We start from the raw sequence: 16170 nt of genomic DNA on the forward strand, positions 1-16170 counted from the left end.
AAGCAAGCAAGCAAGCAAGCAAGCCTGCTCTCTTTTTGGCTCTTGAATTCTGTCCTAAAACGCTCAGGCATGGGAGCGTAATGAACTGGCATTTGCTGTTCTGTATGAAGAATATAAACTTCCCTTTTGATGTATCAGCAGTAACAGGTACACAGGCATGCACACACACATATGCACACGTGCACACACACCACACACACACACACACACTTGCACACACATTCTAGACCATGAGAATTAAAACTGGATGGATGGCTTTGTTATGCAATCACCTACCCTTATCCTTTTTTTTTTCTTTTTTTTAATCTTAAGGGTCTACTGGGTATTCTGGTTCTCACTACTAGATTGGACTCGCAGTGATCCACCTGTTTACAGCCTCTCAAAAGCTGGGATTACAAGTGCGCGCCACTAAGCCCAGTGTCAGTGGGGGTCTCAGTGCACCCCAGGGGAAGGGCCAGCAGAGCAGGCTCGCAACGAACCCCTAACTCCTGCGCCGGCATGCAGGCGCCTTAATCCGCTGAGCTATTTGGCCGGTCCGCTGTCCATTTTATCTTGTGGATAATCATGAATTCTGGCATTCTGTATTAGTTAAATCAGTATGTATTTATGTGTGATTCTGTCAGTGAACTTTCCACTTCCTATTTATTTGAACTAAAATGAGTGTTTTCTTCACATAAATACATATTTCTAGTGCTGAACTGCTTTGTACAGTTATTCCTTATATTAAAATACACTCTAAATGATTACAGTATTCTTTTCTAGCATGAATTTAAATCCATTATATCTATCTACATATTCTAGACGTAAGATGTCTTAAAAAGCCAGGACTGTTCTGTATAAACACTGCCTATTACAGATATTTAACAAATTGAATGTCTATTGGCTGACAAACAGCAAGACTTCCTACACAGATATGTTCATTATAAGGATGTACAGGTGTGTTTTCTTTTACAACAGCATAAAACAAGGAAGAAATTCACTGTAGAATTCAACACATTATTGCTATCAAAGGGAAAATGATAATTGCTACTTTAGGACTCCTGTTTGACTAACAAAGAACAGAGATCCACACTGCAAAAAGCACACCAGAAAGGTATACAAAAGATTTGCAATAAGGGGCTTCTTTAACGGAAAAACAAGTATTAACTGGGTCTCTAAGTAAATACTACCTGAAACATTTCAATTTCCTTTGTATAATGTTAGAAGTTATTAGAAAAACAACAAAAAGAGTCTTAGGAGCTACTGCTTAAAGCCACTGCCGGACACGCAGTCATACATTTAGTTTTACATAATCATCAGCATCCTGATTTGTCAGCGCAAAATACACTCAGTACTGGTGAATAAAGCATACATTTTCTTGCCTACTTGGCCATTTACAGTCTCTTCAGGACTACTACACATGAAATGTCATATAAATGTTTAAAGTACTAAGAATAATGCATACTAAGAATGAAAGGGATAGAGACAGCAGGCTAACAGGGCTGCTTGGGGAAAGTTTCTGTGCAAATTATTTAAATGGCAGCTACTCCCAGGAGTTGCTCCTGTGGAGGAAGAGGAAAGGGTAAGGGCGCTCCAGCAAGTCGGGGACACTGCAGACAGGACGCCTTGTCTAGAGAGCAATAGGTGACAAGGAAGAACGCAAACCTACAAGCCAGGTGGTCATCGGGAGCATCTGCTCTCAGGCATAAGAAGAGTAACTGACAAACAAGGGGAGCAGTACGCAGGGTATGCAGGTCCCGAACGCAGCCAAACGCATGCCGAATCACTTTAGCAGTGCGACAGCTTCTCTATTAACAACAATTAACAACTCAAGCTTGATCACGGAAATTCCAAAAGTATTTCGATTTCATAGAAGTAGAATTCAAAGCTATCATCACATCACAAGTGTTTATCGGGCTACTGCAGAGCTCACACTTTGCTGAATGAACATGAGTTTTTAAACTCCACCTTTTACAGAAGATTGTTTTCAATCTTCTATACTTTTTCTTACCTGAGTAGTATAAATACAAGTGACACGACCTGTTAATAAATGGCCACAAAATTAATATTTCGAAGAAAAGTAATTTCTGACCAAGAGTAAGATCAGTTACCACTGTGAGAACCTGAAAAGCCAAAGCCATGAATAAGGTTCACAAACCTGAAATCCAGAACTTGGGAGTCTTTGGAGCCTGCATCTGAAGAACCATCTTATTAACAACACAGTGTAGGACAATTGAAGGGGAGATAAACTCATAAATCCAAAGTTGTACAAAAACCCTTCTGCTAGTGAGGCCAGAATGCACCAACACAAAAACGTGTTTGTCAAAATGAGTAAAACCAAAATACCTCCTTCACAATCATCTCCACACTCTGTTGTCCTCATGAAAATGAAAAAGCAAACCAACTCAGAAAGCACGCTGGCAAGCTCTGAGACAGCGATGGGAACCCACTCTGCCCACGTGGCAAAGCGTCTGGCTCCTTGACAGGATGCCGTCTCTGCTTGGGCCTGCAATAGGATTCCTCCCAAGAAATCAAAACTGTTATCAATGCTGTCACTTCCACCCAAATTGGGGCTCTGGTGCAAAAATTCCAAAGGATTATAGTGATACCATTTTCTCCAACAAAGGCTGTGAATACTAGGACAAGAAGAAGGAGAAAGTATCAACATACAAGAGAGAAAATGCAAAATTCTAGAGTACTACATGGCAAAATTATTTTTAAAACGGGAAAAACAAGGTATGGTTCAGTGGTGCAGTGCTTCTGGGGGTGCCTAAGCCCTGGACTCAATCTTCAGCCCAACAAAAGCAAAAGATGTGGACAGGCAGAGAAAAGGACACGGAGAAACGATGCAGCACACTGAAGAGCGTGGAATCAAAGCACAAGGCCAGACCTCGGATCTAGACTCTATCTAACGATACACGAGATCTGGAGCAATGCGCTGAACCTGGCTCAGTGGCCCTTTCTGCAAAGGAAAACAGCAGTATACTTGGCTTCGTTCCTGTGAATACTAAGTAAATAATATTAGTAGCAACTAACTGAATGAATTAGCCAGTGTAAATTTTACAATTAAATCTCTTCCGTGACAAACTGCATTTTGTACTCTTGTGCGAGTTTCAACTCACAACCTGATATTATAGCATCATTTTTCCCAATTTCCCCCATCTCTCTCTCTCTCTCTCTCTCTCTCTCCCTCTCTCTCTCTCTCTCCCTCTCTCTATCTCTATATCTTGCTCTCTCTATCTCTATCTCCCTCTTCCCCCCCCCACCTCTGTTTTATTTAAACAGAATCTCACTGCATAGTTCAGGCCCGTCTTGAATCCTGAACTCACTGTGCAGCCCAGGCAAGCCCTGAGCTCACAGCGCTCCCGCCTAGCCTCCCACGTGCTGGGATTAGAGGTACGCACCAGCATGGCCAAACAGCACCATTCCAACAACCCAGCTTTCTCAGTCATTTACTACGTGCACTTTTTTTTTTCCTTTAAGACATTACTAATATACATTTTAAGCTCATATGTTTTATCTAGCTGTATACCTGGGCCTGCAAGGTTGAGGATCTGGCAGTTTACTATTCAATGTCAATCTTTACTCTGTTCTCACAAATAACAGTCAAACACCAAATCCTAAGGATTCTAAAACACAAATACAATGCATTGAAAGAGCACGCCCTGTATTTTATTAAAGCCCTGGGAGATAAGCGATGTGTTGTAGGCACACATTCATTAATGTAGGCCAGAATATGATAGATTGACTAATACAACCAAGTAATAGATATTGCAGAGATTTGATATCTGCTTATTCTGCAATCTGGAAGACAGTGGATCCACCCTATTCCCTCACCAAGAGGTGAGTGTGCGCAGCCTTTACCCATCATCTGAGCTGTACCTCCTCCCAACTACACAACGCTCTGGGCCCCACCAAAATGGGTTCATCGCATAGCAGCGCTCTGAGGCCCGGCATCTGGGACATCTAGATTTCCTAGTTTGAAGTGCCTGCCCCACTGAGGACTCCTCCGACAGGTCCCAGCCAGAGCTCCTCCTATCCACCTATGGAGAAGCTTCTGATCCACCTGTCCTAGACCAAACCACCCTGGAGAAGGTGCCAAAGAACCGTGGAACAGAAGAAGACAGAAAGGATGCAGATGTCAGACATGACTTTTCAGTAAGGACCAGATTGTATATGGAAGAGAAAAACAAAGTTAAGATATTAAAACAAAGTTGTACAAATAATCACCTAGTCTTCAAAATAGGTGAGTTCTCAGGCACTGAAGGCTAAAGCCCATTTTATGGACAGCAAAATGCACAAGTAGTGCACTGACCATTTGGCTTACATCTGTCATGATGCAGGACTCATAACTCAGATGAACTTTCTATTTTCTGCTTCCTAAATTTTTCCTGTTATACAAAAGTAAGCAATTATTGGAAGCCAAGGGGCTGGGGAATGTCTTCTAAATGACAGTAGAGAGACTGAAGGCAACAGTGGTTTGCAGAGTAAGCTTCACAACACAGATTCCAAGGCCTCCCATCCTCCTGGACATTAACAGAAGAAACTGAATTTTTAACAGAGTCCACAGAGGACACCACTGCAGCGGCCAAGATCCATCTAAAAACCATGACTAGCATGAAGACTTGAGTGAGTGTGAACAACAGTGCCATTTCTATCGTAGTGCAGAATCTGAAGTTGCCAGCCACAGCGACCATTCAGGAAAGAGTAAAGCTTGATAGAGAAGCAGTAAAGGGCTCAACTACTCATCTTTCAGGCCACTGAACCCTACACCGTGAAGCAGAAAGTGCAATTTACTACATACGCTTCCAAAGAGACACTTCCACTGTCCTTGTATCGTCCTTTTTTTTTTTTTTTCCTTTTATGTATTTAGTACAGGGTCTCCAAAGTCTCACTACACAGATCAGACTCACGGTAATCCTCCTACTTTCGGCCTCCCAAGCACTGTGATTACAGGTGCACACCACCATGCCCAGTGCTGGCATGACACATGCTTCTGGTGACTGAACCCCGGTCGCTGAGCTTTGCCTAAGCAAGCACTATAGTCTGCTGAGCTATCTGGCTGGCCCTATCCTTGTATCAGTCCTAAAACAATGACAGAAACCCTATTAAGGAGACATTACTTTCAGAAGTCAGGAGAAACACAAACTTCTTGCTAGCCTGTGCTACACCAAAAGCACTGCTTGTGAAACTCCAACCCATGCAAAACTCGCCCAAGAATCTTGTTAAAAGTCCAGATTCTGACTCTGGAGTCCGGGATGATGTCTGATTGTCTTTTCAGTGAACTCACAGATGAAACTGATGCTGCTGGTTCTCAGACCACAGTATCAGACGCAACAACCACACAGGTGTGGGCTGAAATAACTGCAAGACAGGCATGAATTTGTTTGCAATGAACTTTAGCCCTCTGTAGAACATTCTCAAATGAATTATTTTAGAAGGAGGATTATCATTTTGCCACTTAGTAAAGCACATACCATACCGCCTATTTCTAAGAATCAAGATTGACAGATTTCTAAATTAAGAATGTAGACATGAAACTGTGGAGAGAGTAATCCCAAATCAAATTATTTTTACTGTTTCATTGCTTGGCAATTGTTGCTCCGGGCCAGAGTGCTAGGCCATTCTATCCATTATCCAGGACAATCGCACAAACATATTCCCAGACTCACCTCAGAGCAGAAGTTCAAGCACTGAGAGGTTAATTCAAATAACGCTGGGAGGAAAGACTTAATATTTAATATTTCTAATCTTGTCCAGGATTACTGCCTTATGTCTATTGTCTAACAGTCAATGCAATGCTCAGGAATTAGATCCTAAAAGAGAGACATGTACTTTCGACACAAATCCTTTTCTAAGTAATCAGGAACAAGATTTTCAATGCAATGCCCTATCTCCAAAAAGAGATAGCTGCAAGCCCTGTCATAAAAACACTACTCAAGTATAAGAAGTTAGTCATTGTCAAACTACGTTAGTTTGGAATATCTTCTAACGTATGAAATGCATTTTATCAGCCCTAATATGAAAACTTCAAAGGCATTCAACAAATTTTTCTTCCATTTCTCAGGACCAACCCGAACACCCCCTCATCCATAAAGTCTTCCCAAGTGACTCAATCCCAGAGTAACCCTGACATCCCCTGCATTACTCTGAAGGTTTGTCTCTATTTTAGGATTTTTTGCACAGTATCTTCTATTAAGATCTTGGTTGCAGATTACTTTATAGTTGTAGTATCATTGTTCTAAGATTAAGATCAAAGCTCACACATCTCTGTATTTCTTCCACTGTAGAACATCAAGACAGACAGGAAATATGCGCTCAGTAAACACAGGCACGCACAAGCAACTCTGGAGACATTCATGGTGCTGTTAATTGTGGAGACTCACAATGCAGCAGACGGATACTAAAAGCTACACTATACAGACAGGACATTGTGAGTGTTACTCGGGATAAATTTGTCATTATTTAGAAACTCCCAGAACGTCCAGCTACATTAAGACCAATTAATACAAAAGGCAGCATAAATACAGTGCATGCTTTGTATTCATTTAAATTCTATAGGCTCTTTCCAACTGAAGGACAAACATTTTCCTCATGAAACCTGAAGAAAAAAAAAGTCACCTGCAGGTCATGTTAAAGTTGCCAAATAATTAATTCAATTAGAATAAGTTAGTGTAAGTATGCTTCATGCAACATTTGAGGTATTTAAAATCTCAGTGATCCACACACTATCAAACAATTAGAAAAATAATCAAAAAACTTTGATTGAAGAGTTAATTATCCTTTCCAGGAAAAATGACAGAAACATGAAACTGATCTTAACTTCTTATTTAGATTCTCAGTTTATAGCTTATCTCACTTTACAGATAATTTTCATGAATGATTAAAAAGCATTTGTTTTATTATTTCAAATAATATTTTTTTTCCTAACATGAGCATTTCATTCATTAATAGAGAGTATCAGAAATTACTTTCACAATTCAGAAAGGGTTTTGGAATGTCCCAGTTGAAAACAAAATCAGCTAAACTATACCACTCATCGGTTACACTCTGATACCAAAATTTCCATTTTCACAGTAGACCTGGCAGGTCAGATGGAAAGTGCAGCTCCAAGTGACCTTTGGGTTTTCTTCTTTAAATGTTAACTTCCTTAACTTGAGGCCAGGCTTGCAAGGCTCCCCATTCCTCAGTAACTATTTCATTTTGAATAATTTGAACCACAGTTTTTAATTCTTCAGTGACTAAATGGAGCACCAAAGCAAATGAACAAATCATAAATACTAATCAATCAGACTTTGAAAAGTATTGTTTGATAATCAGAGTAGCAAGCAATTATGGATAAATTATCACAGAAGTGGAATCAATAAAGATTTCAACTTAAACAGAGTTATGTAGATTCCACATCTAAAAACGCTAATTATTCTTGTGATACATGCGCAGGTGCTACAGAAGTGTAGAAAGTGTGGAATCGCACAGTGACGCCAGCAGAAATGCAGACTCGAAAGCCGGACGATGAGAGTGGCTGCAAAATAGTAAAAAACGCATCTGCAGGGTAGTAAGGTCAGTCCTACGGAAGAGGAAAACAGAGTAATTATCCCTACTCAGCTGGAGGAGGAGAAAGAGCCTACAGAACAGAATCTATGCTAAGAAAACTTGAAATTCTGAATAAGAGTCTGTGAGGTTTACTCATCCTACAGTTTTAAGCAGAAACCGTCTGATTAAGGTTTCCGATTTGGTGTCACTGGCTCTTGGGTGGGAGACAGTGTTTTATCTTCAAATGGATAAAACTCTGTCTTAGGATGAGAAGAAAACATAGCTAATGTCATTTCTGAAAATTTCTCAAGTTATGACTCACTTTGAACATCTACTAGAAAATATGCAAAACAGAAAGATAAGCCTTTGCATAAAACAGAAAGCAAGCAAGAAATGGCAAATAATTCCTATAAGCTAATTTGAAATGAAAATCAGAGCTAAAATTTATCTTACTCCAAACTGGATGGTGGTTCTTACAAAAGTTCTCAGGGTCTTTCTAAACTTCTTATAAATAATGTACACAAATAAAGGTGATGTCCCCATGAACTGGGTTTTTTTTGGTTTTTTTTTTTTTTTAAGGATTATAACCTCCTGAGCAATTTCCTGTCTCAGAAAGGGAATGTTGCAATTGAAGTGTTATGCCCATTTTTAGTCACTACAGGCAACTGACTTAGGCTTTGAACAAATATGACATCACAAACACAAATCTAAATGCAACCATAAGAGCCTTCACCCTTTTAGAAATGCCACACTAACGTACTATGTAGATAGTATTTTCAAATGCGCTGATAACAAAAGGCTTATCATTAAAATCTACACTTCGGAATTAGCAGAGCACGTAGTTATGTTCTTTCACAGAGTTAAGGTTAGGACAGAGCAGTAGCTATGTTCATTTAAGCATCTGTTAGACTCAACTGTAATTATTTTAGCCTGAGCCTATGTACGTTATGTTAGGTCCACGTGTCAGCTTTCAGGAGGCAGATGCTTGTCACCACTCATATATGCAACCACACTGGGTGTCACATTTATCTGCATTCTAGCCAACAATGACCATTTCAAAATCTGTCAGTGGATAACTATATTAATGAATTTTACATAATTCATTAATAAGGAATATTAACCATGTATTCATATGTTTACTAGATATACACACTGAAGAGAACTGATGCCTAATTATTCTAAAACTTTATCATATAATACATGTATATACATGTATATATGTATATATGTATACATACACACACAAACATTTATATCTGGGTTCTTAAAACTGGAATAAAACCATCTACTATGATTTCATATAGCTAGATAGAAATACAGAGACAAAATTATATAAGTCATAGATTATATCTAATAAAGGAAATAAAATTTACAGTACAGTTGAGTGTATTTCTGTGAATATATATGACTACATATACACATATGACTGACTATATATAGGAATATATGTATATAGTTTCGTTTTGCTAGTTTTAGATTTTACATAAGCTGTTATACAGCTTCAAAGTCTTCATTTATTTTTATGTAATCAAAACTAGCTAAACTTATGAATCATACTCATTTAGCCAAATTAACAACTGCATAATATTCCACTGTACAGAAATTCTACAGTTTAGTTAATCTCTTAAGCATAGTCAGTTGGAGTTTTAGTTCCTGCTTATTTATTTTTGTTTTCGTGTTGACTGCTTTTTCTCTTTCAGGAAATGAAATAATGAGTACTTCCACATAAATTCTGCACTATCTCCGTGTAAGACCTCCTTGAAATAACTGCAACACACAGTCACTGGGAATGTGAACTTCTGACATACAGGGGCTGGGGAGATAGCTCAGTGGAATCAGTGCTTGCCTGGCAAGCTCAAGGTCCTGAGTTCAATCCCCGGTACCACCAAAAAAAAAAAAAAAGGGTGAGCATGTGTCATAGCCAAAATGGCTAGGTCCACTTCCTGCAGGCATGCCTACTGAGCCTTCTATCTTTTATGATGTCATCTAAAGCTATGTTTGCTAAGGTTACTACTACTCTTGGTTCTCAGGATTTACCTCATGTAATGTCATCCATACTTCTTTTGCTTACTGAAGTCTAGTTTACTTGTGCTGAGTCAAAGGAAATATTTCATATGATACTGTTTTTATGAAATTTCATTTCTGCTTAATTTGTATCATTTTATAGCTCTTCTATGTGTGCTTGAAGAAAATGTACATTCTGTGGCATACAGAATGTATATACTTTTGTTACTTTTTTCTAAGTTATACTTAGTCATTTGTTGATCAAATCTTTTACATTTTGAGAAAGTTTTTCTACTGAACATTCGGTTTCTTAAAATTTACTACGGGAATTGTAGTTCTCTTTCTCTCTGGTTCCTCTGCCAATGTTTGATTAGCACTTTATACTTTATCTTTTTAAAACTACAGTATATAATGAATTAAACCTATTACCACGGTTACAGTTTGTCTTAAAGTTAAATGTAATGTCACAGGTACATTTTCCTTTGGTTCATATTTTTTGGTACAACTCAAACTATCTTTTCCAATGCTTTAGAGTCCTGTGTTTTAAGGAGGTATCCTGTAAAGAGCATGGAGTTGAACTTTCTTTTCTACAAGGTCTAACACTATCTCTAAAATGGAGAATGGAATACTCAGTGCTTAAGATTTGGGATATTTGGGCAATTTTATCACTTAACTTTTGAAGTAATATTTATTTAACTTTTCTTTTATCCTCTCTTTGCATTTTACATTTGATCTTTTCTTTGTTGTTCCATTTTTCTATTCTGTACCTATTAAAGTTACACAGTTCTTCAGTTCTTCCCTATTTTTCATTAGCTGATTTTAAATTTTTCCAAACAGGCATAAGAAAATCTTAACTCACTACCTGCAAACAACTGAAGCACTACTAGATCAGACTCGTAATGATCCGCCTGTTTACAGCCTCCCAAGAGCTGGGATTACGGTTGCGCACCACCCCACCTAGTCTCAATTGCCATCTCAGTGTGCCCTGGGGGCGGGGCCGGAATGGCAGGCCTGGGGATCAAACCCCAGTCACTGAGCCTGCTTGCGGGCACTTTAATCCACTGAGCTATTTGGCCGGCCCTAGGAAGTGTGTTTTATCTAGTACCAATGTGGGTAGAAAAATAGTCCACTTACTTGTACCAAAAATGTGAGTTACGACCCTGACATTTCTTACGAAAATGGCAGTCAACAGAGAATAGGTACTATATTAAGTGAAATAACAAACAATAAAAAAATGCAGTGAGAGAAAAAGATGCCTGAGTGGAATATACTAATTCAGTCATAAAATGAATTAGGGGATATAATAGGTAAATATAAAACATTCAAGCTAAAGCTCATCCTTATGGAAAATCCCCATGCCGTAGGACTCATGCAGAGGTCCACAAATATGATTCTGCCTCTTGGACGCAGTTATCTGAGGGGGAAATGATTTCCTAGATTGTGTAGTTCTAGACTCAAGCTAATTTTAATACAATGTAAATCCTGTATATAAAGCATATATAAACAAAATACTCCATAACATTAATACAGAAGTGCAGGTGGATACTTAACAATAATGAATAGGAAGCAGCATAAATTTAACTAGAAAGACAGCATTGTGTTACAGTAAATGTGTCCTCTTTATCTTCAAAATGTGGCATTTGGGGAAAGTGCTTTGAGAGCAGATCAAGCTTTGCCCACACATGTGACTAGTTCCTTTCCCACCTCTGGGCATCCTCTGTTCAGCTTTCAGCAAAGTCTCTATACATTTCCTACTCCCCAATTGTAAGGCTCCAATTTTCAAATATTTCTAGAATTTGCAGAGCCCAGATAGACAACTCAGAACCTTAAAGGTGCCCAGATCAGCAAATCAACACAATTTAGAATAGTATTCTAGTACTGAAAGGACAAATGTTAACTTCTCAGTTAATTAAATCTTGAAAGTCTAACTGCTATTTCTCAGTGAATGGTCAACTGTCATTCAGCATAGAGCTCAAGCTCCTCACAAAGGGTCTAAGACCGTAAACATTAGAAGATTATAACTCGCCTTACAGATCTCAGCTTACTTATAAGTAACATGAAGTCCAACGCTGATAAAGATATTCACTGAGCAGCTATGAGGTCTGCTGACACTGAGAGAAACTATGCGGATACAACAGAGAGCAGGTGTAATGTCTTCCCTCTAGAGCTTACCTCGTTACTAAGTATTAAATATGTATCTTTTTCTTTTTTTCTTTTTTTTTGTATTTTAGGGAAGGGACTACAGGATGTTCAGGGTCTCACTACTAGATTGGACTCAGAGTGATCTGCCTGTTTACAGCCTCCCAAGAGCTGGGATTACAGGCCCATGCCACCATGCCCAGTCTCATTTGCCATCTCAGCATGCCCTGGGGGCGGGGCCAGCACAGCAGGCCCAGGGATCGAACCTCAGCCCCTGTGCCTGCTTACAGGTGCTTTAATCTGCTAAGCTATTTGACCGGGCCTACTGAGTATTAACTATAGCTGGACATCATTAAGTAATACTTTCATTCACACTGTTATTTTTTGGAAGATTATTTTATCTAAAAAATATAGAAATTCTTTTCTCACAATAGAATTTAGAGCAATGTTCAGAGCTACTTGTAGTCACCTTATACAAATCTGGTAACTAGATGTTTCCCAATGAGAAGGGGCAAATTCCACATGGTTACAGAAAATTCTGAAGATTTCTTCAACAAGGTTCCCCCCACTTCAAAAAAAAAAAAAAGATCGGATTATCTGATTTTGAAATCACAGAACAAATGTATGAGCCAAATCCGCACATACTCACCCATCCTCACACATCCTCTCTCGTCTCGCTAGCAAAGCTCAGCCAGTCCAGTTCTGTGAGCCCCAGAAACACACTGACATGCATCTAACACCAGAGAAGCCAGAAACACCCACTGCCAGTGTGAGCGCACGTCTGATCAGAGGACTGTGCCTTTCCTAGGGCTGACCTTATAAATTAAACAGTGTAAATCTCAAGCAAGTGTTTTCTGAACATTTGATGCACTGCGAACATGAGGATGGCCTTCAATTTAACATTTAACATCATTAGCCTGTTGTCAGCCATGGGCCGCTTCCCTACCCGGGCCCGAAAGACAGGCATACACACAGGGAATGGAAGGAGCTATTTAAAGTCATAGTGAGAAAAAATGGAAACAACCACGAGGTTTTAGACCCACATAGTGAATCTTCATATGGAAAATCACTTAAAAATACTAAATAAAGCATTCCCTTTGGTGCTTAGAGGCATGATAACAAGAAAGCGCCCAATAAACACAGCTGAACACTGGCTCCCCAGGGCTTTGCTTAAGTCATTCCCACTTACATCCCAGTCCCATTGTGCTCTTATTCTCGGAGACACTTCCTGGTCCACCATGTTAGACTACATTGTCTTTGTATTCACTCTGAGCCTGATCCGTGGGGTACCCCATCTTGCCTACTGAACTCTGTTCCAAACAGGAAATGATGATGCCTGCATTGTTTATGCCCGGACAGTCCATGTCTTACACAATGTGTATGTTTAGCTCAGTTAGGGAATAAACACATGCATGAAATAAGCACATGCAGCCTAAACCCACTCTAAAAAAAGTATGAAAGAATAACCAAGGGAACTTTATAAAGAAACTGGAGGCAAACAAAAAGGAAAACACAAGTGGATCTCAGCTCTATAAATTCAGAATCAGTTAAGTTGTGCCATAAATTCAAAACCAGTTCAGCTGTGCTCGCCTAGGGGGTGAGTACATGCACAACAGCACACTTGGGATGCAGGGCTCACCTTTAGACTACAGTTTGCCAATCAACCAAGGATGGACAATTTTTCAAAGTAAGAAGAACCTCGTTTTAAGAGAAATGAGCAACAGGGTCTCAACTAATTAGTTCTCAGAACCAAGAATAAAATATACAAGCGCCTCCAGTTTTGGAGGTGCTCCATCCAAGCTACAGGATGTGGAGTCACATTTGGCAAAGAAAAAGAAAATGGGTTGCAGTAAATCAACAAACACCAGCATTATGAGCATCCCAGAGCATTCTAAACCACCCTAGGTGTATGGTAGCCATCGGATCTACACACTATCAGCCCAAGCAGCCCAATTAAAGTCTGTGATTTTCCCATCTATCAATATGCTCCCTGCAAGCCTATGCTCACTTCTGTGATCTTGGCGCGTAAGCTCCTAGCACCAGCTGACCCCCCCCCCCACTCCCAATTTCTGCGCCAACCCTCTGGATTCCTCATACTCTTTTCTCGGAGCTCTCTTCCCGGGACTCACCTGTAGTGTCTGGAAATCTCTTCTTCTACCTGGGTAATAAAATCACACTTGGTGCATGAGTGTTCTTTGCTTTCCTTGACAGCCTGCTGCCCATCCGGTCCTTGCAGATGATTGGCTTCCTGTTTGACCTCCGAGGCTTGGGACTCATGCACGGTCTCATAGTGAAAGAGGAGCACATCTACATCAGGGGTAGAAAATGAACATTGGTGGCATTGGTGTTTGACTCTTGAGCTTCCAGCCGCCCCGGGAGACAAGTGCAACAGCAACAGTGCACAGTGGGAACAATTACTTTTTCGACAAGCAAATGGGTAAGTAATTTCTCCAAGGTGCTTTTCTGGGCTGCAAAGCCCTCTGGGACAGAATGGACAGTGCTTAATGGTACACTTGTGGATGTTATGGAGCTGCTGATAATGACGGAGGAGTGGCCCCACCACAATGACATCAGGGCCATGGCTTTTGGAATATCTGAAGTCGCAGAACTGACAGTTATAGCTTGTGACCATGTTATCCTCTGCTCCCTTGGCGGAGAAGTCCTTCTTTTTAGCCCCACTCAGGCTCTTGTCTGCCTTGGTCACTGGCTCTCCTTCTGCGCTTTTGGCTAGGTCATTCTGGTTAATGACAGAGCCCCTGGGAAGCTTATCGTTCAACTCTGGATTAAGGCCACCTGACTGCATGGCTCCGTGCTGCTTGCCATAATGTTCTAGCAGTTTAAGGGAGTTAGATGACTCGCAGCTGAAACTACAAAATTTACACCAGTAGTAACTAGTGGCCTCTGTACCATTCTGTCTCGAGGAGTCGAGGGGCTTGATGGGCACCGAGTAGCCGATCGGAGTGTCATCTCCAGCCTTGACAGTGATCTTGTCCTGCCACTTTCCCAGATCTCCAGAGTCGCCAGCCCGAAGTGCAGCCATGGATTTGTTAGAGTTCTTCTCTGAAGGTTTTGCACCCTCGGAAGATGGAAGAGAAGTTTTTATTTTGTTCGGGTGAGTCTGCAGAAAATGCTGTTCGAGCTCGGTGGATGAGTTGCCCATATAAGTGAAATTGCAGAATTTACAGCGGAAATACTTGGTGTTGCCTTGGCAATCAGGGGTCTTCCGTCCAATGCCAATGAACGTTCCACCTGAAGTGACCTGCAGTGTGGAAGACATGGGTGTTACTTTACATGAGTCATTAACTCACTGGGTTGACTGCAGGGGTGGGGAGAGATTGCCAAGTCTTCCACATTGAAAAAAAAAAACAAGAAAAAGAAAAAGAAAAAACAGAACAATACAATAGAACTCTTGCTTTTTTAGGAAATCACTTGAACTATCAGAGCCAAAAAAATCATTCATTTCCTAACAGCTACACTTGAGTGGTTCATCAGGCTGAACATTTAGGTCAAAGTAAAAGATAAAAGTGAGTCAACAAAGCACTATAACCAATTTACACATGAATAACATATACACTTTAAAAACAGAAAACAATTCCCAACTCAGTAAGTCTTGCTACCTACCACTTTCTCCCAATCAGGTTACCACAGAAGCATGCACATTGCGAAGGGCTTTTTGGTTTGTGTTTTGTTTTGCAAAGCTAAATTTGCTGTCAAAACTGGCAGCAGAAGCTCAGAGATTAGTAGATGCACAAGTACTCCAGAGCAATCTTCTACTGAGCTCCTACCACAATATGGCTTTGGACAAAGATGTTTGCCATCTATCTTTAGAGTGAAATAAAGTTGTGAAAATGACCACACAAAATAACTTGTGCTGGAAGCCTAATCATGTGCAACAAAACCAGAAAGTACCATCAATGAAGTGGGTAGGATCCCGATGGAGGACCGATGGGAAAAAGTGTCTCATCGGAAAACAAAGGAAAAGAAGCCAAGTTTCCTGGGTCTTCCTTGGTTATGGCAAAATGCTCCCAGTTCCTCCAAGGAGTGGGTCGTGGAGATGATCAAATGTAAAGAGAAGATCATCCCCCCATAAACACCACTGCAGCACCCGGGTATCAAGGCCTGCAGAGAGCGCTTTACCTGAACTCCTTCTCTTCGTCCTCCCTGTGCACCAAAACAGGTGCTCAACTCAGTGTCACCCTGAGAGGCCAAAATTCATGATTTAAATAGAGCTTTCTGACTGCCCCAAATGAGGGAGTTTTCTTTTTTCCAGGCAGCAGGGAGTGTCTGCAGTATTCCCGCAACCAGATGTAACGCAGAAACCAGGAGGCGTAATCCTGTTCTGCTTCTCCAACAGCTGCTCAGAAATGACACGTGTGATCACTGCTCATATCCAGCACTCTGGGAGGAAAGTCGCAGGCTCTGCTTAAAATGCAAACGATATTCTGTATTACACCGAGGGCTACCTCGGTACTTCCATAGCACTAAGATGGAAGTCTCCATAAAAGGAAGAGGAGC

The 16170-nt window shown here is 40.5% G+C and overlaps 1 protein-coding gene across 3 annotated transcripts in view; it reads right to left on the minus strand.

Moving 5' to 3' along the window:
* Trps1 (transcriptional repressor GATA binding 1) overlaps nucleotides 1–16170 on the minus strand; it is a 243022-nt gene that overhangs the window by 168652 nt on the left and 58200 nt on the right. For all 3 annotated transcript variants that reach the window (XM_012517450.2, XM_023703780.1, XM_023703782.1), the window contains one exon: nucleotides 13785–14914. In XM_012517450.2, coding sequence (XP_012372904.1) covers nucleotides 13785–14914 — 1130 coding nt within the window. The remainder of the gene's footprint in view (nucleotides 1–13784; nucleotides 14915–16170) is intronic.

This window comes from Octodon degus, unplaced genomic scaffold (genome assembly GCF_000260255.1).
Source record: "Octodon degus isolate 3935 unplaced genomic scaffold, OctDeg1.0 scaffold00179, whole genome shotgun sequence".
NCBI lineage: Eukaryota > Metazoa > Chordata > Mammalia > Rodentia > Octodontidae > Octodon > Octodon degus.